The sequence below is a fragment of the Brienomyrus brachyistius genome, chromosome 2, assembly GCF_023856365.1.
Source record: "Brienomyrus brachyistius isolate T26 chromosome 2, BBRACH_0.4, whole genome shotgun sequence".
Taxonomy (NCBI): domain Eukaryota; kingdom Metazoa; phylum Chordata; class Actinopteri; order Osteoglossiformes; family Mormyridae; genus Brienomyrus; species Brienomyrus brachyistius.
Window position 1 is genome coordinate 33,059,356 of NC_064534.1, and position 26,606 is coordinate 33,085,961.

Sequence of the window (26,606 nt, forward strand, 5' to 3'; positions counted from 1 at the left end):
GGTTTATAATGTAATAATATAGATTTGCCGTGAGATTTCTTGCGTGAGCGTGAGTCTGAAAGCGGGAGTGTCACGTCAGATGCGTGAGACTTGGCAACCTTGCACCATGTGAGTCTGTGTAGAATATGGATTATTGTCTGTTAAGAGCGATTCGCATAACTGCAGAGTGCATAGATTTACATATGTGCCCTTGAGAGGTAAAGTGGGCTATCCCACATTTTTGACCCCAACCCCCTTTTTATTGAATATTTTCAATTGGATACGTTGTTATTGTCTAAGTCATACCTCTGTGCTACCTATCACACACACACGCGCACACGCACACACACACACACACACACACACATATATATATATATATATATATATATATATATATATATATATATATATATATATATATATAAAATCAATTGTAGTGTATAGGCACACTGATTTTTTTTTTTATTCAACTTTGGAGCTCATTTTCTCAAAACTTTGTTTTTGTGGGATAGCCCACTTTACCTCTCAATGGCACATATTGGGGAATATAGCTATTTGGCTTTTAATGATTACTTTTAAGACTTCGATCACTAAACATGATTCCAACAGTGTCCGAGTCAGCTAAATACCCTGAATGGAAAAAGGCGTGTCCTTCCTTTTATACAAGGTTGATCCTTCCTTCCTATTAATCACACAGATATAAAACTCCACCCAGTAAGTGTGGGATGTCGCCTTTTCCCTTTCACTAATGATAGTGGTAAGTGTGACTATGACTACTTAAATATTGTCTCAGCTGACAACTACAACGACCAGGATGTTTAGATCAGCTTCTTTAAAGATCGTTCAACTGTAATAAATAATAAAGAAGTAACAAATAACTTGGATATTGAATGATCTTGCTCCTTTAAAAAAGTATGTAGTGCTTTACGGAATTTACAGAAAGTAAGAGGCGCCTACATGTAAACAAAGTGGTTGAATTTCAGTGTTTATTGCGCGTCAGAGAGTTATTTGGAGAATAAACACTGTGGGCATGTTATTGACTAGACAGGAATATTGAAAGTGTGAAAATCCTAAGCCAGCAGTTTATCTACACAAAGGAATTGTAAAGGAGTTATTTGTTTTGGTTTATTACATATAACCAATAACTTTCTGTTTATATACTAATAGAGTTTGAGAAATGTTGTTTTAACTGGATATTAGAGATATGAAATTACAGTGTGCATTGTTTTGTAATAAATACATCACTCGGTTGCATTCCCAAGCAATGACGACTAGCATTTTCCACTTTCGGGGGTAATTGCGGCATTACACCGCTGAGAGTGTTTTGTGTTTTGGTACTGAGTGAAGAAGTACCGCATCCAGCTGGCGAAATGTAGAATTGCAGCCGTCTGCAAGAGGAAAGTACACTTTCACGCTCACGTCAGAGTTCTTGCACTACGAAGGTGCAGCGTTTTTAGCAAATGTGAAGGGAAGACGGTAAGAAAACTAAAAGCAATATACATCGAGCAAAAAAATAAAACATATAATGAACCATGGGGGCGACATGGTGGTGCAGTGGTTAGCACTGTTGCCTCACCCGGGTTCAAGTTACATGTGTGTGGAGTTTGCATGTTCTCCCCATGTCGTCGTGGGGTTTCCTCCGGGTACTCCGGTTTCCCCCCCACAGTCCAAAAACATGCTGAGGCTAATTGGAGTTGCTAAATTGCCCATAGGTGTGCATGTGTGAGTGACTGGTGTGTGTGTGTGCCCTGCGATGGGCTGGCCCCCCATCCTGGGTTGTTCCCTGCCTCGTGCCCATTGCTTCCGGGATAGGCTCCGGACCCCCCACGACCCAGTAGGATAAGCGGTTTGGAAAATGGATGGATGGATGGATAATGAACCATTTATTTTACAGGAAGTACCACTGCATTATATGTAGAAAACAAGTTTTGTCATACGTGTATGAGGAGTGTGTATGAATCCAACCAACCAAACACATAATCAGATAATTCCATGTTGCACATGTTAAGACAGTATATAATTTTTTTCCTGTAAGGGGAGTCAGTAGCAGAATTGATAATAAACTGGTTATTGTGTGCCCTAAAACAGCAAGGTACACGTGAATTAATTAACTAAAGGGCAGGCTTGCAGCTCAGTGAATAGCCTCCCACCTTCAGAATCCGGATTTGGTTCCTGGGCCTGGTTTTGCACGTGTGTGGAGTTTGCCAGTTTGAATGCTCCTTCAGTGTTTCACCTTCCTTCCCACTAATCTGGGATTTCCATCACATTCAAAGGTAGTTATGTGAGGTTAAAGGTGGTGTGTCTCAGTCCGGTCCTCGGGGTCCTGCAGACAGTCCACGTTTCTGGGAGCTGGGAGGCAGCCAAATTGTGGCCTGTCTGGCAGGCAGCTTGGAGGGAGCAAAAACATGGACTGACTGTGGTTCCTGGGGACCGGATTGGGAAACACTGCATTAGTGTATTTATATTGGGATATAACCTGCAGGAGAATCATATCCTATCCACTGCCTTCTCTGTTGCTCAGTTCAGTATGTAAAACAATTACAGAAGTTGCAGGGAACAAAAAAAAGATTATATTGTTATTATAATATTATTATATTGACCTCTTATCCAAAACCTCTTATCCTGGTGCCTACAGAAGATAACATGGGGCACAAGGCAGGGGACTCCCTGTGCAGCATGATGAAAAGATTATTATTACTATTTTTATATATGCTTATGCATTTTACCTACAGCCATTGACCAGTTGCAGTTTAATGATAATAATAGATCTAGGTGGTATTTGTATAGTTCAAAATCTATTTTGCATATTCTAAGGCATGAATAAGAAGGTCTACAAGGATCATTATATATAACTTGTATCTCTGACTACGTTTAAATAGCAATCAAAGCAGTCTGTGTTTAACAACTTTTGTTCGTTGTTTAATTCCGAGTTCATCAGTATTTATTTTAGCTGTTGACTACATTTATTTACAAAGGAGCATCTAAAAGCCTTACAGTTAAACAATATGAGGACTAAACGTGCATTTTCCACAGGTTAACTACAAATAATTTAAATGATTTGCTCATAATACACAAGAATAAAACAGCACAGTGTATAGTATTGCACTGAGAGTACCTCTTGAATTTGGATACAGTGTGTTTAGTGAGATATAAAATTTTCACTGTGCACAATAAAATAGATTAGACTCCTGTGCAATTCAAATCACATCTCTGTTGCCTCTAACCAATAAAATGAGTAAGGAATTAGATAAAAAGTTATGGAGAAAACTAAACTGAGACAAAAACAGCCTGCAGATGTCTTAAAACCAGAGATACGCCTGTAGTTCTCCTGTATCTGGCAGTGTTGGATTAAACATCCAAGACTGTGAAGTTCCACCTTCAAATGTGGAAATATCGACGTTTATAAAGACCCTCAACAAGGATGCGGTTGCCATTCAGATTTCAAAAGCTACAGGTAAACACGGCGTGTCAAGGAATTAATTTAATCCTGTCTGTTAGCTACTACATGAGTGCATCAGAAACAGTATCATAGCATCATTATCATTACTGTATGTGGTGTTCCAAAACCGAAACTTCTCATTGTTCATGAAGGGAAGTACCCATTATGGAAAGACCATACATTCAACAACAGTCATTTTGGTCCTGTTGAGGTTGATAAACCTATCGAACAGAAACAAAACAAAAAAAGGTATTATAAAAATATGATTTTGTGCAAAGTAAGATAGAGTATAAAGAAGACAAATGGAAGATGCATTGTGTCCCCTTTTTGACCTCTCGCTTTCTGGCCAAGACACAGCTATATTTTTCATACATAAACAACACAATAGCCCCATTCAGTGCACTCCCCCGCAAAGCAGCAGCAAGCAGAATCACGCTTCTCATATCATACCTAACAGATGTAGATCCTATTTTACTTCAATTACACGTGAAAAACTGTCAAGGGAGGCTAGAAAGCCTGTCTCGGCTGCCTGTCGCCTGAGGGTTAATGTAGGGTAATGCCTCGTGGAAGACCTCTTAGCGGTGCCTATAAAACAGGGACAGAAATAAAACTGCTTTGTTCCGGTTCAGCACAGAACTAATGTTGCAGTGAAACTTCCCAGATATACTTTGTGGACACAGCATTTAATATTAAAACTTTAAGGAACTTTCTGTGGTAACACATGTCTGACATGTAGAATCTGACTGTTTGGTTCACTTAGCCAGCATAACACATGTCAGATGACAGAATGAAGGCATATCACACCCTCTGGGTGAAGAGCTAATAGCCAGCTAAGTGTGCAGAATCGATTTTGGGGGTGGCCATTTTGTAATCAATTACACTGAACACTAATACTGGCACAAAGGCCTTCACCACACTGCTGCACATCACGTCCTCAGGAAGCAGTCCTAGTTTCCATCCATGGATGTTTTTAAGGATGTTTAGAGGAATGAGAGGGTCATTATGTCAATCAACAATCTCACATCACACAGAAAAAAAATTCTGAACAAAAGTTCTGATTAAATAAAACAACGTAGGAAAGAAGGGATTAAAATCGCATCGGCCCATAAGACTTCTCCTGGTCCTTCACCTGCCTGGTGTAAAAGCGTCAGGAAAGGCTACATGTATTCGCCTCCTCTTCCAGGGGCAGTGCTGCCTGCTGCTGCTCAGAAGAGTCCTCCGTGGCTGCAGGGGGCACTGCAGGGCCTGTACTCAGGAGAGCTATTGGCCCGAGGCTGTCTTCTGTCCTGGAGTTCGGCAGCTCCATGGGATTGGAGGGGCTGGAGGATGGTGGAGCTTCTGCGCTGGCTGGCTCCTCCATCACGTCCACTTTTTGTAGCCGATCCCAGATATGGTTGAGGAGGGGCTTGTATCCAAGACTAAGTGCAATGAAGGAGATAATAGAGGGTTTGAACACTGGAATATATTCCAACAGGATCCTACTTCAGCTTAACTAGAATAGCCCAAAAGTCATTTTAAAGTTTTTTTTTTTATTATTATTTCTATCTAAGCATAGCCAAGGAATCCTGAGCTGAATCCATGCTATTAGAATCTCCTGATCACAGCTGACAAATGAGTCATATGAAATCTATGTTTACGGAGGATGTGCAGAAAGAGCAATTCACCATAAAAACTGGAAAAGGTGTTTTCAGGGTCATTAGTTCTTTCTTTCTTTCTATCTATCTATCTATCTATCTATCTCTATAGCATGAAAGCCCCCCTAAAACATGATCTTTTTGTCAGTTTGGGGGTGAACCGCCCCTTTAAACCCACCAATCAGATGAAGCCCAGGCGTCCACCGCCAGCAGGCTACTGCGGATACCCTGAACTCTCTCAGCGGGGACACTGTCCAGGAAGCTGAGCGCCTGCTTGACGACTGCCGCTTCCTGGAGGACGAGCCCAATGACTATACACCATTCAAAGCACCCCGCTTCCATGAACATGTGCAGCAGGTACCTGACAGACAAATACAGACACAGAGATGGGTGCACACACCCATAGTCACATGACCTTGGAGCACCCGTCATACGCCTTTCTGGGATGGCATCAGTGAGTGCTTCATCCACTAACCTGAGCTGCAGCTGAGACCTGAGTGGGCCCCTGCTGGTCAGGTCCTTGGAGATGTGCTCCAGCTGCCCATGCGTCAGGCTGGCGGTGGAGGCGAAATCCTCATCGGCCGAGGCCCAGTCCCCATCCGCCACGGAGCTGACCTCGGTGAGGTCCGTGGCCGAGCCGATGCTGGCCCCATCCTCTAGGTGACAGATAGGAATGCAGCGTGTCCCATTAAAATGGCAGGCAGGGCTGCAACCAGGACCGTTTATAAGCAATTCAGCATGAATGGGCCCCTAAGTCTGGTTCTGGTGGGAATATGGAGGTCTGATTCTGGCGACACAAACTTTTGTGTGGAAACGCAGAGAGGAAAGCATCCTGGAGATGCAGCTCTTCCCCAAGGCTGTCCGGGCTGCTGTAATTGCTATGGCCAACAGCAGGGGGCACTGTGTCCACCTGGATATTCTGGAGACTGTTCTCTGACTCAGGCTTCTGCAGCTGACTGCTTTGCCCTAATAAAGACAGAAAAAAACACGCCTTAAAAACATGGCACCCCTAACCACAGTATCTTACTCCTAAACTCCTTGGTGAGACTGGGCCCTCTAGTAATGAAATGCTGGTTCATCTCTTTTCTGGGTTTAACAGATTAAGCACAGAGAGCCATTAGGTGGCACTGTGATGAAAAATATCAATTGTAGCCTATTAACATCAACGAAAGGTTTCACATAAGCAAACCAACTAAATACAAGCTGGCACAAGTACAGTATCTAAAACTACCATCACTCGTGACGACTGCGGCAACTTAGTGAGGTCCTACCAAGAGGAATCTCCCATATTCACCAGACAAAAAAAAAACTGTGTGTTTTGTCACCCTACCTATGCAGTAGCCATCATTCAGGAGGGAGGCCCAGACAGAGTCCTCAACGCTGCTGGGAAACGGCCAGAGGAAATCCTGGTGCAGCCTCTTGATGGCCCTTACGAAGTCATCTAGACGGGCCGCCCGACTTCGCTCCCTGCGCAGCCAGCCGATCAGCTCGAAGCCCAAATGAGTGGAGAAACAGCCCAGGTCCTTCAAGCGCGCGTCCTCCAGGAGGCGCCGTGCACGTCGCTCCAGGATCACGGTGATGTACACGGTCTCCGTGCTCCCGCAGTCTTTGCTGGGTCTGCGTGCCAAAAGGAGAACGATGACGCAGGGAAGCTCCTGGTCGCCTGGAGCCGTGACACAGCTTCCCAAACACCACGGGGCATCGACGGGTGTCCCTCACTGTGCCTGGCGAGCCCCTCTTCCCGCACTGGGCTGTCATAGCCAGCGATGGCCTCTCTGCACTGCGGCATGGACAACATACCTGTCGGAAGGGATTCTGGGGGTTTTCTGTGGAGTGACCACTCCTGGGGGGACACTGTCAGCCGAATGAGACGCATTACTGTGTCGCCGCCGGAAAAACTCCATGCCCCCCGTCAGGCCGGCTTCCTGTTCACAATGGAAACGTTTCATATTTTTATAGACCCTATTTTCTAGTATATATGGTGGCTTCCTCTCCCCCAGCACTGACATTTTACTTGTTCATCGCTCTCGAAAAAGTTTCTATCAATATCAGCAGATATCACAGTGAAAATTGAATGAAACGAAAAATGAAACAGTTCTGGTTAAATGCCCTTTATACAACACAGACCCTCTTGGGGTTTAACCCAACAAACCTTTGGTCTTAATCATTATTCTGCCTGTCTTGCAAGAACTAGAGTCTACTAGGTTTTAATACATTCAGCTCTCTAAATGGGTGTGTCCTTTATAAAATACATTGAGTGGATGAGTGTACCTGAGTGGCTGGTGTGGGGGGCGGCGCCTCTAACTCCCCTGAGCCAATCGCTTTGAGGAATCTAATCATCTGACGGCACAAATCCCACTTGCCTTGCTCCAGAGCAGTACTGAACAGCAGGGTAGCGTGCTTACGGCTAATTTCCGGCACTTCCATGTTCTGGAAAAGGAGACAGACAAATATGCTAAAACATCAGTGAAATCTTCACAATAAGCTAGCAAAACATATACACGGAAAATGTAATTATTGAATAAGCACAGCCAGAAACGGAGGAAATTAATGAATCCTACAGAAGATAAAAACCCACTTGGAGGATGACGAGATAGGAGGCAGCTGTGTCCAGGTCTTTGGCCATCAGACACTCCTCAAACAAGTCCTTAGGGTTGCCGACGGCAGCAAACAGGTAGTTCCAGAGGGCGTACTCAGTCTTGCGTGCGCAGTGCGCAATGGTCTGGAGGAATAGGGGGAACTCGGTAATGAACTTGGCCACAGTGGGCAGCAGCGGGTCAGGGATTGGCTCCCGGGAGGTGGCCTCCTCTTCCAGCACCACGTGGACCATCAGCTCCAGTACATGGGAGAAGTATGGAAGCCCAGTACAAGACTGGGCCAGCAGCACGGCCTGCTCTCCAAGATTCCGCACAAGCAGCTGCTGTAGGATGTGGTGGAGGTAGATCTGAGAAGTGCGCTCCACAGTGCAGAAAGGGAAGATGACCTCCAAGGAATCTGGGGGCAATCCTTGGCCATCATATAGCACCGCTTCACTGGTAGCCCCCAAAACCAGTGCATCTTCAAAGAGCACAGCCAGGGGGAAGATGCTGATGTGGAATGGCAGCATGATGCGCCGGGACAGGAAGGAGTGGGCCTTGCGACAGTCGCGCGGAAATAGCGGAAGCCAGACCTTCATGCCCGCCGCGCCGCAGGAAATCCAAAGAGCTTCCAGGAGGTGGCGCTTCTGCTTGTTGCTGCGACCGGCTGTCCACACATTCTCCACACACTGTGCCAGCACCACGGGGGGGCAGAATGGGAACTGGGGACAATGTAAGAGATGATAATGGATGAATATTCACTTTTTCATCTTCACTTTGGTAACTGGTAAGTATTTTGGGCTCCTTACTCACCAGCTTCTTCTGATCAGGCACGGTTTCCTTTTCTTGCACCTGAGGTCTGGAGTCGTCCCTTTGCAGCATGATAAGCTGTCCTGCCATGTTGAGAAGGATACTCTCTGCCAGGCAGACCTGAAAATGGAGGGAGAGGCAGAGGCCGGGACCAGAGATGAGATGCCTGAGGTGCTGAGGTCCCTGCTTTCATAGGAGAATACAGCATGGATTACATAGGGGACTGACCACGACAAGGTGTACATCCATCCATCCATCCATCCATTTTCCAAACCGCTTATCCTACTGGGTTGCGGGGAGTCTGGAGCCTATCCCGGAAGCAATGGGCACGAGGCAGGGAACAACCCAGGAGGGGGGGCCAGCCCATCGCAGGGCACACTCACACACCATTCACTCACACACGCACACCTACGGGCAATTTAGCAAGTCCAATTAGCCTCAGCATGTTTTTGGACTGTGGGGGGAAACCTGAGTACCCAGAGGAAACGCCACGACGACATGGGGAGAACATGCAAACTCCACACACATGTGACCCAGGCGGAGACTCGAACGCGGGTCTCAGAGGTGTGAGGCAACAGTGCTAACCACTGCACCACCATGCCACCCCATCATATGATAATATATAATAATATGATAAGCCACTAGTGTTTGAAAACATATTGAAGGAGACCTTGTTGTCAAAACAAGTCATTACTGAACATTTGAAACACTTTTAACTTGAATGACTTTTCACTGCAATGATGGCTGATGCACTGTCTTTAATAATGCATCCTGACATGCGGGAAGAACATTCAGCTTATTTTGCTCTTGTGGTTAATTTCTAGAATGCTCATTTGTATCCGTGACGAACATTCTCACTGTGATTCATCATCGTGATTCATTTGTAGCCGTTAAATATTAACCTCCCACAAGAGCAAAAACATGGACTGACTGTGGGCCCCCAAAGTCTGTTTGTCTACACTAGACAAACAAATGTACTTAAATAGTCATTTACAAAACAGACAAGAATGCAAACACAGTACAATAAATATGCTTGTCACATGACATTTCCTGTCTTGAGTCTAACCTGGGGAGGTTTCATGGTGCTTCCTGTCGTAGTGCAAATTGAAGTGAGCATGATAGACAGCACTGTAGCTGGCTGAGGGATGTAGCGGGACAAAGACACCACCTGGAGGAGATCCACACTGACTGAGGGTCTCACCCTGGGAAGGGAGAGGGAAGGAAGGAGACCATCCATGCATCCATGAACCCACAGTATCAAGTGCAATTGCAGTCCTCTGATCACAGCTTGTGCGAACCATGCTCGGGGGGAGCAGTGCATAGGGAGACGTTTATGCGCAGTACTGCAGACGCCCACCTATCCTGCGTAACGCTGATGCTGTACAGATTGATGAAGCAGTCTGCCCGGAAGCGCAGGACCGTGCTGCGGGACACGTGCAACAGCAGCGTCTCCGAGTGCAGCTTGGTGGTGCTGGCGTGAGCGTTGTCCAGGTTGGACTTCTGAGGGTAGAACCTGAGCTTGAGAGAGAGAGGAGATGGGAAGGGCCGTTTCACATGTGGCTGCAACCTCCAGTCGGCTGCCGGGGGAATTCGACTGGACTTCAGAAATGTCAGTTTCACGTGAGGTCCCATATTTGGAGATTGCGCAACCAGTAAAATGAGATTTGTCATGGTTCCTCTCCCGGACGGTAAGTCACAATTAGCACTGCGCCACCTGCTGGACTTCACTGTACCAAAGAGTCAAGAATTTATGGAAGTGAAACTCCAACAGAATTTGATAACGCAGATAACGTTCTATGTGTTTGCGCTATGCTATATAAAAAGGGACAAGTTCACTATTCATGGTGCATGGAATTTATCGATAAGAAAATTATCAAACTAAATTTAACATCATTATACTGTGGAATTTAACTTTTTAATTTCTGATTACAAATCACAGCCCCCCTTGTTGGTGCTCTGCATGGATCATTTTACCTCTTCTCGTTGCTCAGCTAAATTGTAGCAGGTAACAACAATGTGGTTGTTCCACCATGCCAGTCCTGCAGTGACCACCATGGCTAGTTCCTTGAGAAGAAGAAGGGTGAATCTTACTTTAAATGCAAATTAATAAGTGGAAATGAAATTGACACTGACACAGAGTCCTCAGTGAAATAGGTAAGAGTTATTGCATGGGAATGTGATACAAACCCACGGTCACAACTTCATCATCACGTTCCCATGCATCAGTAACTTGTGGACATGCAATAATGTTATGTTACTCGGGGGGGGGGGGGGGGGGTGTTCCGTATATAAGGAATACCGGGAGACCATCTCACAAACCTGGGCAATGTTCCCAAACAGTTTCCACTTCCTAGCGACCAAAGAATAGTGTGCAAGACCACGTCTCCCAGCCACAGCTACCTGCTGGCCACTTGGATCTATGGCTGCAAACTGCAACAACGTTAACAAAATTTTCATTAAAGGGGAAAATTAATTGATATACTTCTATAATTTATTTTCATGGAAAACTTTTTTGTATGTAAATAACGTGTCTTACTCTTGCCTGTTTAATTTGAAATACTCAGGACACCACTGTATTACAAATCAGTTTGTTTCCTGCTACATGAAAGCTATGATGTAAAGAGTATTGCTTTTCAGCACAGTCAGCTGATGGTCCTTAGCGGCCATAACCAGACAATTGTAATATTTTAATAAGATTGGGTTTTGGGTAACCATCTGTTCCCAAGAACACTGCAATCTTCCACTGATATTGTATAACCCACAATCACGGAAATCTGTAGTACTTCACCATGTATTAGAAAAATGGGACAGAAAATCACCACTGGTTATCCAACCTGGACGGTAGAATGAATTAAAACATACAGCTGGATCACTCTGAGGGTCTTAAATCACGACACCAATTTTCATAAACTTTCGTGAATCTTTCACACATGCTGAATACTCACTCTTATTGGCCAGTTGGCCTCTAAGTATGTGCTGTGAATCTAGAGGAAAGAGCAATATGGTTAATTATAGAGGGATGCATTTATCACTTTTAGACAGAGTTTTTTTGAGTTCTATGTAATAACACTCATGTTCCTGTTAAAAAATATGAGGTGCATGAACCTGCTATTCTTTAACGCTGTGTCTGACCACAGAGACTGCTGGGGTTCATTAATACATGATTCTTCTTTAAGGCAAGCATGTCCCTCTAGCCATGCATGTGTGTGTTGGACGCCATGCACTGAGCATGCCATTGGCTCTCCTCACCTGCACGCCAAGCACTGGGCATGTCATTGGCTCTCCTGAAATGCACGCCATGCACTGAGCATGCCATTGGCTCTCCTGAAATGCACGCCATGCACTGAGCATGCCATTGGCTCTCCTGAAATGCACGCCATGCACTGAGCATGCCATTGGCTCTCCTGAAATGCACGCCATGCACTGAGCATGCCATTGGCTCTCCTGAAATGCACGCCATGCACTGAGCATGCCATTGGCTCTCCTCACCTGCACAACATGCCAGTGTCTGTAACCCAGCACAGTGCCTGATCCCTGAGAGGCTGAAGTGGAGGACAGGCCTTCAGCACAGAAGCTACTGCTGCCCTGTCTCTGGGGGCCCGTATATCGGTGAGGCTGGACATCAGGCATCAGGTACAGCCTGTCCTGCCCCTGCAGGACCACCTGCCCCAGGTCGTTCTGAGGGTGGGCATAGAGAGAGAGACAGGGAGATGTGTCACATGGCACCATCCTCTATATCGTTGTTTCTCAATCCTGTCCTCAGGGACCCACAAACATTTTTACAGAAATGTGGACTGTCTGGCAGGCAGCTGGGAGGGAGCAAAAACATGGACCGTCTCTGGGTCCTCGAGGACCGGGTTGGGAAACACAACTCTACACACCAGGTGTGAATATACAGTAGCCCTTTATCCTATTGCCAGGGTGGCATTTTCCCCCCAGAAGCGCCCGCCTCATTCCTCTCCTCACCGTGCACCCATTGGCTGTCGAGGCACTCCTGAGGAATTGGAACTGCAGTATCTCCGGCTGTCGAGGTCTGTCACATGCCCCTTGTTCACTGCCACTGCTGGCCAGCACCCACAGATGGTACCCTTCTGGCCCCCATGCCTAGATGAGGAACAGCCCACCTTACTCAGTCAGGGGGTGTGCAAGTCTAACAGCCATACCTAGCAATCAAGCTCTGTGTGAAGCCGAGTGAGATAAGACTGCAAGCTGTGGCAGGGCAGAGGTCATAGGTCACCGCATAGAGCCCCAAACTTTACTGTAAATACAATACATGACCAGTGACAACACATCTGCAGTAGATGATACGCGACTGAAAGTCAGCGTCGCTTTTCTGTGTCTTTTCTGCATCTTAAAAACAGAAGTGCAGTGAACACAAAATTAGCTGCTACACAATACCATTTAAATCTAAAGAAAGCAGTGAAACTCTGGGCATCAGCAAGTGTCATAATTAACTAAAAAAGTAAAAAAAAAAAAAAACAATATTTAGCAGGTTCTGCTCTGTCACAAGTTACAGACGGGATGACAGCTTCAAATTACAACGAGGCGTTTAACTTTCACACTTTGTCAGTGGCCACTGCTACCACAGAAAGAGCAAAATGTCCAGTATCTTGGACGCACCATGGAGTTGATCTTCAAGGGCTCTTTCTTGGTGCCATCTAACCGGTACCTATGAACAAGAAGAATAAGTGGTGGCTGCGGAGTCATGCTCTGCTGGCGCATGTGGAATGTGTTTGGGTTGAAAATCCGAGATGTACATGCCTACTGCCAAACTCTTTTCAGTGTTGCGTTCATCTGGGCTGCCGATGAACAGCCATGAGCAACGTGGCTCAGTAGGAAGTGCTGTTGTTCATACTTACAGGATCAGGGGTTCGAGTCCCGCCCCTGTTTTGTGACTGTGGAGTTTGCACACTCTCCCAGTGTTGTATGAGTTTCCTCAGAGTGTTCTGTAGTCATGATGTGTGACTAGGCCAAATGTTTTCCATAATTCCTTATTGTGCAAGTGCTGGTATAGACTGAGATCCCGTCTGGGCTTTTCCCTGTCCTCAATCCCCCTAAAAGCGTGTTTCCCAATCCAGTCCTCAGGGACCCCAAATGGTTCACATTTTGCTCCCTCCCAGCTCTCAACACACCCATGCCAGGTAGTCGGTGTTCTAGATTGGCTGCATGCTGGAAGGGAGCAAAAATGTGGACTGTCTGGGGTCCCTGAGGATTTGATTGGGGAACACTGTCACAATTATGACATACACAATTATGTATGTCTTAAAAAATCTACAAACAGCAGAGGTCTTCAGATGACTAAAATGTATTTTAACTTTTTAACACACGACTGAACAGAACCATGCAACAAACAATTTGCACCTCAGGTGACACCTCATTATGTTGTAAATTCGTTTTACTGCAACACCTCGCGCATGGTGATTTCCGATTAATAGAATCATGTGTCATTAGCAGTTTTATGACACAAACAACACAAAATAACAAGGTGACGAAAAACAGTGTGTTAATCACAAGGATGACAGATGGACCGGAGACACCAGCAAAGCAATACCAGGGAGCACAATAAACATCACTCACGCAAAGTCCTGGCTCAGCGTGCAGACAAGCTGGGCCCCGAACACACTCCACAGAGACAGGCCGCCACGCTCCCAAGTTACCATGACGACACTGCAGTCAGGTGACCACCGTACCAGCTTCACCGGTCCAGTTTTATTCCAAACATCTGTCAAGAGTTAGCAGACATTAGCTGCCTAATGAAAACCTTGTCGGTATTGGAAACCAACAAAAAAGCTACCTTTATAAAATGTCTGTAATACATTAATTGTAACCAAAGCAAATCCATTCATGCAATCATCGAAAACTGGGCTCAGCGTACAGGCTTACACGTTTATATCGAACATTTCAAAACTATGCAATTCACCACTGCAAGAGAAAAGGTCATTGCGGTCACTCATAAAAGGATGTCTTTGAATGAGACATGGAGGAACTACCTCAGATAATAAACAGAGGTGGTGGACGCAGGCCAGGCGGAAGAGGCTGTGGGATTTACCTGGGTGGCGTTTTGGTGTCAGTTCCAGCTTGTGAGACAGCTGCATCGAGCCGGTGGCACCATCTAAGCTGTACAGCAAGACAGACCCACTGAAACCAAACAGCAGATGCGATCAGGATTACACCCATGTCAATACAGTATGGCTGAAAGCACATGCGACAGATATAACCAGGACTACAGCCATTTCCCTACAGAATCACTGAACACAAATTAAACAGATACGATCAGAATTACACCCATTTGAGTACAAAAATCACTGAAAGTACGGCTGTACTAGTACACGTATTCCTTGTGTATTGTGCAATACATAATTTTCAGGTCGGAATGCACATTGAAATGAATAATTTAACTTTTTGATACGGGCGTTCAACTTGGAAAAAAACATTATGCTAATTCTGTTTGTTGTTGTGTTCCAATTCGGGGGATAGATGCTTCGAAGGGTAGGTGGTTGACGTAGCCTTTGTAGGCTGCGTCCATTGGGGGGATCCTTCATGGCCAGGGAAAGGAATGCATGCCTGCGCCGCATATGAAGGATCCTTCGAAATGGGACAGTCCTGTGGCACCACTGTCATGCATTTAGCCTTCAAATGCAGCTTAGGAGGCTGCAGCCCCTGAAATGGGACACAGCTTGAGAGCTGGTTACATTCAGTCATAATCGGCTTTTCCTGCTTTGGGAACGTTTTGGTCTTCCTAATAAAGTACACCAACACTGGAAAGAGTTGATAAGGCCAATTAAATTTAAGCTTATTTGACATATTTATTTTTACAATGTGCAAATATTTTGTTCAGTCACGCTAACAGACACATTGTATGTTAGTAATAAATAATTCCAAAACACATTTTGTTTTCCATGCTGAACAGAAATTAGTACCAAACCGTGAACCTAAAACTGAGGTTTGTACCAAATCGTAAATTTTCTGCGCCATCACACCCCTAAGCGAAAGCAAACACAACAAATAAGAACAGAATTACATCGGCTTAATTACAAATCAGGCCATTATTACTATATAATAAGTTGGAGGATAAGACAACCTATTAAATGTGTACAAGGGCGGAAAGTAAATTAACAATGTAAATTTTAAATTAAATATGTACATGTTTAGTCTTTCAGTAATCAGTAAGAGTACAAGCTTGTACTGTAACATAGTTTGGGCTTAACTCATAAGTAAACGAGCTCGCAAGACCACATGCGGATAGACACCCAGCCAACTGTCTGCGTAACTGGGATGATTGAGCTTCTCCTGTTCTTCACACACATAAACATGCATGTGCACACACACACACACACACACACACACACACACACACACCTGGCACAGCCAAACGCCATCAGCCGGTATTTGTCACTGACGGCCACGCACATCCCGTCCTTGACATCGGGAGCCCAGACGCCCTGCAGCTGCTGCAGTGGAACAGAGGGGCGAGTCTGAAAACCCTCCATGCCTCTATGAGTCTCCAGAGGTTCGTCATAAACAAATAAGCCTTCGCTGAGGTATTTAAATGCCGTCACGTTTGTGGGGCACGTGACGCGCTAGAAACTCAACTTACTGACATTTTGCTGTGGCTTTTTCAACCGTGACCAGAGTTAAAAGTCTTAACTGATGCTGACATCGTTGGCGATTAAAAAAAAAAATGTAAAAACATTTTGACAGTAAACATCTGTGGTGCACCTGCCATTTGAAGGGATGGGGAGGGTGGGGCAGCGCTTACATTTGCTGCAAACCCCCCAGAGGTGGGTCTGATGAAGCCTAGCCGACCGTCGCTCAGGACCACGGCAATGCCATCCAGCGTTAAGCAGTGCTCCATGTCCCGAATGTGCACACCCTCCAGGCCCAGCGAGGGGCTGAGTGCACCTGTCGGACACGGGGAAGGAGGTCAGTCACTCCTAAACGAGGGGGGTCCAGGGGCAGAGTTGTTTGGATTGGGGGGGCTGGGCATTGAGCTACTCTCCTCTGGTCTAATGTTGAGGCTTGTTGACACGTTAGACATACAGTAGCAGCCAAAAGTCTGGAAATAGCTGCTTTTAACACATTTGTTTCTGTTTTAACCGTTTTATTCAGCTCATAGTAAAAGACCTCGAGGCCATGAAGTGCTTTATATCAGATACTGCAATGACTAAGAGGAATGTTCAACATCTCAGAATTATATACTCTGCAAAATATCCCCCTTTTGCTTTGACGACAGCATTCCTTCAACCAGCTTCCACATGTAGCCGCCTGGAACGCTTCTCCAGCAGTCCTGAAGGAGTCTCCACATGGTCTGGGCACAGACTGGCTACTGTGCTGTTACTCTTCAACCCAGCTCATCCCAAAGCAGCTTTATGGGGTTTAGGTCGGGGGATTGTGGGGGGGCCAGGTCATTTTTCACAGCGCTCCATCTTCTTCCTTATTCACGTGATAATGCAGTACTTACATAACCTCGAGGTGTGCTTAGTTGAAGAACAAATCATTTTCAGTAGGTGTGTCCAGAATTTTGACTGGTACTGTATATGGACAGCTTTTGTTCCACACATACACACACACACACACACACACACACAGTCACACATAGACATCCACAGACACAGACACACACACATAGGTTTGTAATTATATCTTTGTGGGACTTTCCATCCATTTCTAAGTGAAAACTCGAATCCCAACATGACGGTCTTAACCGCTACCCAGCCCTAACCTTAACCATAAGTAACTATCAAAATACAAAAATTTTGCCATAGTTTTTTGATTGCAATAACAGATTTTTATAAAATTGAGTAAACATCCGACAGTGTAATAAATACTTAACCCACCCATGCACTCACACACACACACACACACACACACACAGACAGACAGACAGACAGACACACAGACAGACACACACACACACACAGACAGACAGACACACACACACACAGACAGAAATACACACAGACACATAGACAGACACACACACACACACACACACACACACAGACAGACACACACACACACACACAGACAGACACACACACACACACACATACTGTACACACACAGCTACACACAGACACACACACAGACACACACACACACAGACACACAGACAGACACACATACACACAGACACACACACAGACAGACAGACAGACAGACAGACACACAGACACACACACACACTTGCCCCAACTCTGAAACTGGGTGAGGTATGACTGGAAACCCCCAGCCCTGAAGGTGTGAGGCAGTAAATGACACAGCCAGTGATGATAAGGAAGAGAAAGCCAGGTGTCAGGGCCGCGGATATGAGAAGGGTTCCTCACACACCCTGAGTGGGGCGCAGTTCCAAGGCGAAGTGCACGCTGCAGAGGCTGATAGCCCTGCGTGTGCTGGATGCACCGTGCCATCGCAGGACATGCAGGTACCCGTCCGCCGTACACGCCAGCAGCTCCTCATGGACACACTGCAGGCTGAAACCAAACAGACCTCTCATTCTTCAACCCTTTTCACATTTAACTCAACCGAAACAGAACAAGGGCATTTCTTCCGCTTGACCTATTAATGGGGGCCTCCAGATTCAAAGGCTTCTTCATCTTCAGACTAACGGTGGGGACACTCTGCTTTTCCTTCTGCCCAGCAGTGAGCACATGAAGACGCCATCTGGAAGAACCACGCACACATTAAAGCTTTATGAAATGGGTACTCAGAGCCAGCAGCACTCCCTCTCATCAAACCAACCAAAAACTCTCTGTAGACAGATCAGTGATTCCCATCCCAGTCCATGGGACCCACATCTGTCTAAGTTTTCGCTCCCTCCCAGTTCCCTGCCAGACTGTCCACATTTTTGGCAAAATGTAGACTGTCTGCGGGCGCCCAAGGACCGGATCAGGAAACACTGTTCCAGACTTGTTAAATGTCCCACATTAAGAGACAGTGGAATGAACGGTGAAATAAATTTAGTTTCATTTAGTTCCACAACAATAGTTCATCCAGTCTATGAAACCCGGACATCTAAACACCTCGAGCTGCTGATCAGAAAGCTGTAAACTCTAGAGAAAACACAGCGTAACATCATATAGGATGGGTGTCTTTCTCAGACATAAAACACAAGTTTGTCATTCAAAGGGTCACTAGAGCTAACAAACGCTGGTCACCAACAACCCGTGCAGAGGAAAAGCCACATGCAAAGGCTTACTTAGGATGCTGAGGTCCATACGGGAATTTGTCCTCCTTGTCATTCACCACGTCAAACATGAGAAGGTATCCATTGGCGGTCTAGTTCGGAAAAAAGGGGCGAGACATTATTTATAGGCTTGGCTCGTATAGAATCCTAGCGCAGGCTTTCTGATGCAGTGAAGCGTTAAATCAAACTCGCGGGGAAATACGATCCCGTAGATCCCTCTTGTACCCCATTGGGCCAACGAGCTTCCGTTCCACCGTCACCCCACAGACCGGAGTCAACCGGCGGGGAGCGAGAGCCTGACGGCGTGGAAACTGTCCCCCGTCTGAAATTACAGTGGCGGCACTGCCTCGGAGGCTGCCTTCCACCTTGGCTACACGGATGACAAAAAGCAAGTACGGTTTAAGGCCAAGGCGTCAGGCGACTTTCGCCACATAGCGGTAGAATGTCGGGGGAAACGTGCGAAAGTCACAGGGCGCTCCGGCAAGCAGTGCCGACCAAGGGCTTCCAGTAGTACTGCTTAATGTTACCCTTAGCAACCTGCCTGAAGCATAACCGTGTTACATAAAGCATAGGCTCCCAATCATATCAGCCCATCACCACCGTAATAACACTACCTGAGACTCGTAACCCCTATTTCGCCAACGGAGGGGAGGGGAGGGGAGGGGGGTTACCCACGACCCCTGATATCAAGGACTGTACATGCATTAAGATGGTTAAACTTCAAACCTCCAGGAAAGAATGCCCAACTCTAGGATTTGCATAATGAAAACTCTGTAAATGTTAAACCTGATCTTATCCAGTACTGAATAAGTCATGTGAACAAAAACAAGGACAATCTGCTTCTGAAGCGGCATTCACTGACAGCGGATGTCATTTATAAACCGGAAAACAGACACCTGATCAAATAACTTCACAAACAGGGCAAAGCTTCAGATGCTCTGGTTCTTTATTCCATCTGCGTACGCTTCTGCGTGTAACGAGGACGAGTGAAAACCCATAAAACAGGAAAGATATTTACACATTTGAATTGTGAAAGTCCGCAGCGGACTTTATTTAAGGCAAATCTAATGCAGAAATTCCTTCTAAAGATCACATTTGAAAAAAGGTGCTGTAATCAAGAACAAATTCTGCACAAAGAACAATGTTTGGAGATCCACATATAGAGCAATTATACAACTACATCTGCTTTAATTTCATTTAAATTACCGGTCACCCATCACTTACATTCAGTCATTCCATCGTTCCTGAGACTCACACAATTGTGTGGTTTGATAAGTGGATAAAATGATAAAAACAGGAGTGAGATTTCAAATTAATTCATTTTAAAACTCATCTTTAATATTTTCACATTGAAGGAATATTTCAATAAGTTTCAATGAGTCTGAATCAAGTTTCGATTAATTTTGGTTAACATGTCATTAATTTAACATTGATTTTTGTTTTAATATTTAAGTTACAAAATCATCATTATTATTGTCATTTCCTGCTAAAAATCAAAAAACATCCAAATAGATGTTCTTCATAGTGGTGTGTTTAAGTAATATTTGCATTATTATCCTACAAAACAAAGGACAGAAGCCAATATAGCAAACAAACGTACGGTGGCTCTGTGATATATAGTCAATTATAGTCAAAGCCTCAGATATTCCAGATATATAAAGACTCTGGGTGTTTGTTAAGACCAATGTTTAATAAATGCTGTTTTATTTTTACATTGATAAAGAATTTCAGCAAATTTTTGCCTGTAAGATTTTTAACATTCCAGTCCCTATGAATGTCTTACTATTATATGACAGAAGGGATTTTTGAACAGCTGTGCTCCGGTCACCTTTACTTCCTCCTAGTTACCTCACAGTCCTTTGCTGTAGTGCTGATGTAACTTTAATCATAACCTTTCCAAATGCACCATGGGAAATAATAGGCCGATTATGTGGGAAGGGCATGTGCAGGAGGACTGGTACTATTACGGGGCTGACCCTGGACAACCTGGAGCCAGCGACAGGAAGGAGGATGGTGATGAAGGTATCAGTCATCATGACTAACACTGCTTATACGTTTCACTGCACCACACGCATGAGCACCAGCAGCTATCAACACATTCCATCACAACTTGCCTGGAATAGCTCCTGGGCTCCTATTTCCTGTCAGCCACATTACTGTCCAGTCCCGCCTCCTGAAGGGCTTGTGCTCTTTCCCGTTAGCTGTAAGTGGCCTGCTTTCTCAGAGTCACTCTCTGGCTCTGTGGATTAAGCCACTGCGCCTATCATTAGTAAGTTGCTGGGTCAAGTCTTGTGCTTAGAAGAATAATCACATTGCTGTTGAGGTAGGCCATGCAGACCATAAGCAGCAGTCACGCTACTGCATCGATCTGCTTTTATACTGTCTGTATTGCCATTGTACTCGTGATCTCTGTGTGAGCTGGGATTTTTAAAGCATGTATGCATGCATGTATCTTTTTACGATGGGACAACACTGGAAGGGGTTTATCTAGAAGAAACACTGTGGAATATTCATTATGATTGCGGAGGGATGCCTGACTTTCAGAGGTGTCCGACAGGCCCATTTTACAACTTACAGCAGCTATATAATCACCAAGCAATTCTCAACAGGTCTTTTTGCACAGTCCTTAGCTATATCATGATGAAAGATGGCCAGAGAGACGATAACTACACCCCTTTGTCAAGACACTTACAGAAAATCCTACAGACCACCACATAACTGACTGACATTATACCTGCTCCATTAAAGCCTGAATGCATATGTCCTTGTTTCCATAGCAATCAGCCAGATCAAACTTCCATAGGCTGATACTTGCACTCTGCAAACCATGCTGCGAATCTGAGAAGCAGGAAATTGTACAGTCATTCAGTTCTCCATAAGTGTTGTGGTTTTCTACTGAAATGAGTAATGCCACTGAATACAGTCACGGACATGGGTGATTTACCATAATCAAGTGTTTTTTTTTCAGAACACATAATGCATATATATATATATATATATATATATATATATATATATATATATATATAGCTGGATAGCTATTGTAGCTACACACAGATGAAGACAGAAATACACTGCATACAGATTCACTGCATGAAGGAGAATATTTGCTCTGACCAACACAATTAAAATATCCTCTGTGCACATTTAGGGCAAATAACAGAAGGAAACAGAACTGTCTGTAATACACAGAGCTGGAACAGAGTCCCGTGTAATTAAATGTCAATTAAGAAAACTGCTGATTTACTGTCTAAAGTGTCTATAGCTATTTACCGGCATGCATTCTGTAAAATAAAACAAGTCTAAAGCATGAATGTGACACTGGGAGGGTGGAGATTAACACTCCGTAAAACTGATTTGTGAAAATACAGTGACGATAAATGGCCTGGCAACACATTTGTAAACCTGTAATAACAGACGTTTGGCATAAGTACCCAACTAAAAATACGTTTTAAAAAAGCTTCCCATTAAAAGCGGACGGTGGTTTCACTTCCCCTAACGAGTGGACGACTGCCCCTTGTCGGCAAGCTGAGTCAGCAATACTAAGCCAATCGTACATGCAAAGATTATGCTCCTGTAACTACCCTGAGAAACTTTAGCACCCCAAGACATATGGGGACGTTGGTATATGAGGCATGTTCATCTTCACAGGTCGACACGCAGAGATACTTGGCTATAGTAGCACGCCCTTACTAAACTTCGGCCATGTAGAGCTTTGCATGACACAAAGTACGTAAATAACCTCTTGGGATTTCTGCTTTCGCATGTAGCGAAATAACCCTCCCACCCAGATTCTGACTGGAAATGTAAAGGTTACTTAACCCAAGAATTCTCACCACCGAGCACAAGAATAGCACGTCTTTTTCATTGCGTAAGAACACACATACATTTGAAAGTTAAGTACAGCAGACTTCAAGCACGACCCAATTACCTACCCCTAAGGCAATCATGGTATCATCCATCTTCCATTCTGCCTGCTGATATGGTCCAAACCGGGCTGCTGACTCTACAGATTCACTGTAGCTCACGATTAGGGCACTGGGCTGCCGGCAGAGAGACAACAAAGAAGAATGACACATCTTTGCATCATGAAAAATTGCCCGTACTTCCATCCATCCATCCATTTTCCAAACCGCTTATCCTACTGGGTCGCGGGGGGTCCGGAGCCTATCCCGGAAGCAATGGGCACGAGTAGGGAACAACCCAGGACGGGGGGCCAGCCCATCGCAGGGCACACTCACACACCATTCACTCACACATGCACACCTATGGGCAATTTAGGAACCCCACGACGACATGGGGAGAACATGCAAACTCTGCACACGTGACCCAGACGGAGACTCGAACCTGGGACCCAGAGGTGTGAGGCAACAGTGCTAACCACTGCACCACCATGCCGCCCCCAAGATGCAGACTTCCTGAAGAATTTTTGTTCTATCTATATTGCCATCCATATTCCGACCACTTATTCTGTATAGCAGTGTTTCCCAATCCAATCTAAGTGGAACCACTGACAATCCACGTTTCTGCTGCCAGGAGCAGAGAGGGAGCAAAAACATGGACTATCTGGCGGCGATTCCCGTTTCAGTTTTGAGAATGAAGGCGCACAGATATCAGAAACCTCAAGCACGGACAAGTGCCATACACTTTGACGCGGCAACCCGTAGATCTGTTTACATCCATATGTCAAGCCACAGCTTGTACCTGTCCAGAGTGGTTATCCCCATCCCATTAAATTAAACATTTCATTCCTGTCAGCAATGGTGCTTTCCAACATGACGTGGCAACATTAATATACCGCATATCCGTATAAATATGTGACTGGATTGAGCTGGTTCTTAGTCGTATCTTATTGCACAGTTCGCTGAGAGTTAAGTAACAGGACCTGTAATATTTCTGTTATTACTAGTCGGCTCCCCATTACTAACATATTAATAAGTTAAACAGATAATGATCTGACTCGTGACACACAGAGACGCCATGGTTATAGCGTAACTATTATCAGTTCTGGTCCTAGCGGACGACAACAAATGCAAATATCAAAATTGATTTCATATATAATCACGATGAGCAAGGGCGCATTGTAAAGATAAAGATTTCATCAAGTGTTTGTTAAACAACAGTATTCAGTTTAACAATTATAGTGGTACATATATTGTTGGCCAAAATGGTGAAGCAAGATGAAACTTCAAATAAGCCATTAAAAAAGCAAACCGAAGTTTGACTTCCAGACGTAGTTGTACTCGCATCTAGATCAATTATATGATATCTTTTTGGCTAAAATTAAAGCGAATTATACATAAGTTAAACAGTCAAAATGAGCGCGAATTGTTCTGCCTTTACACTAATTGCCGAGGTCTCCTGAACTGAAAAGGAAGTTCATCTCATTTGAATTAAGGAAGGTTGCCGGCGTCGACTCCACTAATAACAGAAGTTATCGTGATGGATCGGAAGGCTGCATGGACCGCTGCTGCTTGCGGAAAGCCGACGTACTACAGTAATGAGCGATGCCGGCAAACCACCGCGCTGATACCGTAAAGCCCGCACGGCGAGCCCGCTTCTGCGCAAGACCCTCCGCCCCCCTGAGCCCAGCTCAGCGCTACCCCTAAGTGCGCCCAAACCAAAGTTGGCGTCCTGGTAAAACGCACCACTTACCCAACTAAACCAGATGTCGAGATGAGTTCCTGACAGCACGGCAAAGTAAAACCTTTGGAAACTCGGCTGGATGCGAAACGATTCTTCGTCTCTTCTAAGAGGGCAAAGTAACTTTCGGGGCCAGCCGGTTAAAAAATACATGACGGTATATTACGGCGGCGGCAGCGCTCGGTGACCGAAGGCAGGTGCACCGGCTGGCCGCTGAATCTCACGGCAGACGCCTGTTACATCAGAAGCGGCGTCTGTCAAGCAGCTCGCCGGTACCGCGAGTCAGGCTTCTTACCGACCAGCTATTCTCACCTCAAATCATTATATATGCTACCTTTTAAAACTCAAAATGGAAAAGCAGAGTTGATATACTTTTTGAAACAATTTTTATCTGTTGTCATATTCTGCGTACGTTTCGTTACTTAGAATGTGTGATAATAAATTAAAGAAAGCGGGTGAACACAAAGGGAAAGGATTGGGTACCCGAGCACCTGGTGTCATTTTTCATAGGGGTTGGTTACAAAAGGTAACCGGTAACTAGAGTGGAGAAAGACAGATACGTCTCTTATGGTTACCATGCATGTGTACGCTGAGTAAAAACAGGTACTGCTTAAAAATTAAAGTATCCCAAATGATACGTATTTAAAATGGCTTATCCGAGTTACGTATGTCTGTCTGATTGTGCTGGCAGTCTGTCACTTGTTTGCAGCTAAAACTGAATTAAATTAAGTTCTATTTGCCATTTGCAAATGTTCGAGTTCAGGTACACTGGAATATTTTTTACTCAAATCCCATCTGCTCTCCTGTGGGACATACACGCATATGTACAGTTGAGATAGAAGCTTGTGGTCTGAACACAAGGTCAGTCATATAAATGTACGTACTTAGCTGACGCTTTTGTCCAAAGCAATGTAAAGGTGAGGCTAATAGCACATGGCAAACATATTTGCTGACAAGGAGCCAGCTGTGCATAACAGCAGCTAGGCTGAGCTTCCAGTTAATGCCCAGGTACAAGTGTAAGCAGTATTGGAGCAGGAGCTACAGGACAACTTCTATCAGAGCTAGAGTCTAATAAGACTGTTCAATAATAAGAAATCCAACGTGAGAACATTTTATGAACGTAAGGGAGCATCAGGCTAGTAGAGGAATTCATGAAACAGATGTGTCTTGTAAGTGATAAAGGGGGTCTGATGACTGGATGTGGTTTGGCAGCTCAGTCCACCATCGGGGAACCACACAAAAGAACCACCTGGAGTGATACTTCTCACGTGGTGGAGGGAGCTCCAAGCTGTGTTGGTTGGCTAACCAAAGTGGGCAAGATGGGAACCTTTTGACGTAGATAGGTGTCTGTCTAGTTACGGACCTGCAAACCAGCACCAAGAACTTGAATCAGACATGCTGCTATGTTTTGAGTCATTTATAGTGGTCTGACAGCACAAGATAGTAATCCTGCTAGTAGAGAGTTTCGCTGGTCTAGTTGCGAGATAAGTAGTGCCTGGACTAGAAGTTGAGCTGCATGGTCAGACAGAAAAAGCCTGATCTTTCTAATTCCCTTTTATGTGCTCAGCAAAGGACAACTGATTTCTCGGCAGACCAGAGAAAGTGTGGCTGCCCGGGTCGGTGTCCACCTGACCCTGTCCCATGTGTCTTTTCCCCATGTGTTCGGGAGTTCCCACTGGCCATCCCCTTTGGCGTTCCCTCAGTATGTTTCCCCACTCCTCCCCATGCTACTGCGTTGCTGAATGGGTCGTGCGTGTGTCTCAGAGACTAACACCCCTCCTGTCATGAGTTTGAGGCTCACCCAAGGCCTGCCTCACCTTTATGTTATATTTTAGTTTTATTCTATCCCCTGGTGTATCTGGTTTTGTTATATATCTTGTTAATGGTTACCCTGTCTTTGCCTTGTCTGTGTTCTGCTTTACTTGTGTTCCTTGATCTCTCATAGTATTAATAGCTCTCAGTGTTTGTTCCTGTTTCCTAGTCTGTAGTATCTGTTAATTGTAAATTACCCCACCTGTTCCTTGTTGCCCCATGCCCTTAATGATTGTTGTGGTTATCACTCCCACCTATCCTGCATTGTGTTTTGTTATTAGTGTATTTAAGGGCCTGTTTTTTCTATTCCTTGGTGGTCCAGTGTGATTGTTTTCCTTTGTTTCTGTGTGCTTTGTAAGTATAGTTACTTTGTGTTTGTGGCTGTTTAACAGGTTAGCTCCCAGTTTCACGCTCTTCTCTAGTTGTGTTATTTTGTGATCACTTTCAGATGTTTTTTATTGACTTTATTAAAGTTTTCTGTTTGTTTGTGAGCCACTCCATGGATTGTCTCTCCCTCAGCCCCC

General features: G+C 45.0%; 1 protein-coding gene and 1 long non-coding RNA gene across 2 annotated transcripts; one reads left to right on the forward strand and one right to left on the reverse strand.

The window, feature by feature from the left end:
• Positions 1-441: 441 nt before the first annotated feature.
• Positions 442-7,046, forward strand: LOC125710051 (uncharacterized). The gene is made up of 2 exons (XR_007382905.1): positions 442-739; positions 6,394-7,046. It is a non-coding gene; the product is annotated as an uncharacterized LOC125710051 (long non-coding RNA).
• Positions 2,722-24,703, reverse strand: LOC125709903 (guanine nucleotide exchange factor subunit RIC1-like). Its single transcript, XM_048978894.1, has 27 exons — positions 24,283-24,703; positions 22,563-22,670; positions 18,640-18,719; positions 18,000-18,104; positions 17,772-17,914; positions 16,201-16,343; positions 15,801-15,892; positions 14,491-14,579; positions 14,019-14,163; positions 13,062-13,110; positions 12,408-12,545; positions 11,931-12,119; positions 11,387-11,425; positions 10,761-10,871; positions 10,416-10,505; positions 9,799-9,959; positions 9,508-9,643; positions 8,445-8,561; positions 7,634-8,353; positions 7,327-7,485; positions 6,856-6,980; positions 6,386-6,672; positions 5,857-6,021; positions 5,531-5,711; positions 5,234-5,416; positions 4,551-4,839; positions 2,722-4,006 (listed from the first exon to the last, which is right to left on the reverse strand). The coding sequence occupies exons 1-26, from the start codon at positions 24,421-24,423 to the stop codon at positions 4,569-4,571; spliced, it is 4,167 nt and encodes a 1,388-aa protein (XP_048834851.1). The 5' UTR covers positions 24,424-24,703; the 3' UTR covers positions 2,722-4,006; positions 4,551-4,568.
• Positions 24,704-26,606: the final 1,903 nt, after the last annotated feature.

Coding starts and splice junctions, on each gene's coding strand:
- LOC125709903 (XM_048978894.1), bottom strand. CDS start 24,423: ATGTATTTTTTAACCGGCTGGCCCCGAAAGTTACTTTGCCCTCTTAGA. Junction 18,720..22,562: donor ATACCATGATTGCCTTAGGG/GTAGGTAATTGG, acceptor TTTCCGAACTAG/ACCGCCAATGGATACCTTCT. Junction 5,417..5,530: donor AGGTCTCAGCTGCAGCTCAG/GTTAGTGGATGA, acceptor TTTGTCTGTCAG/GTACCTGCTGCACATGTTCA.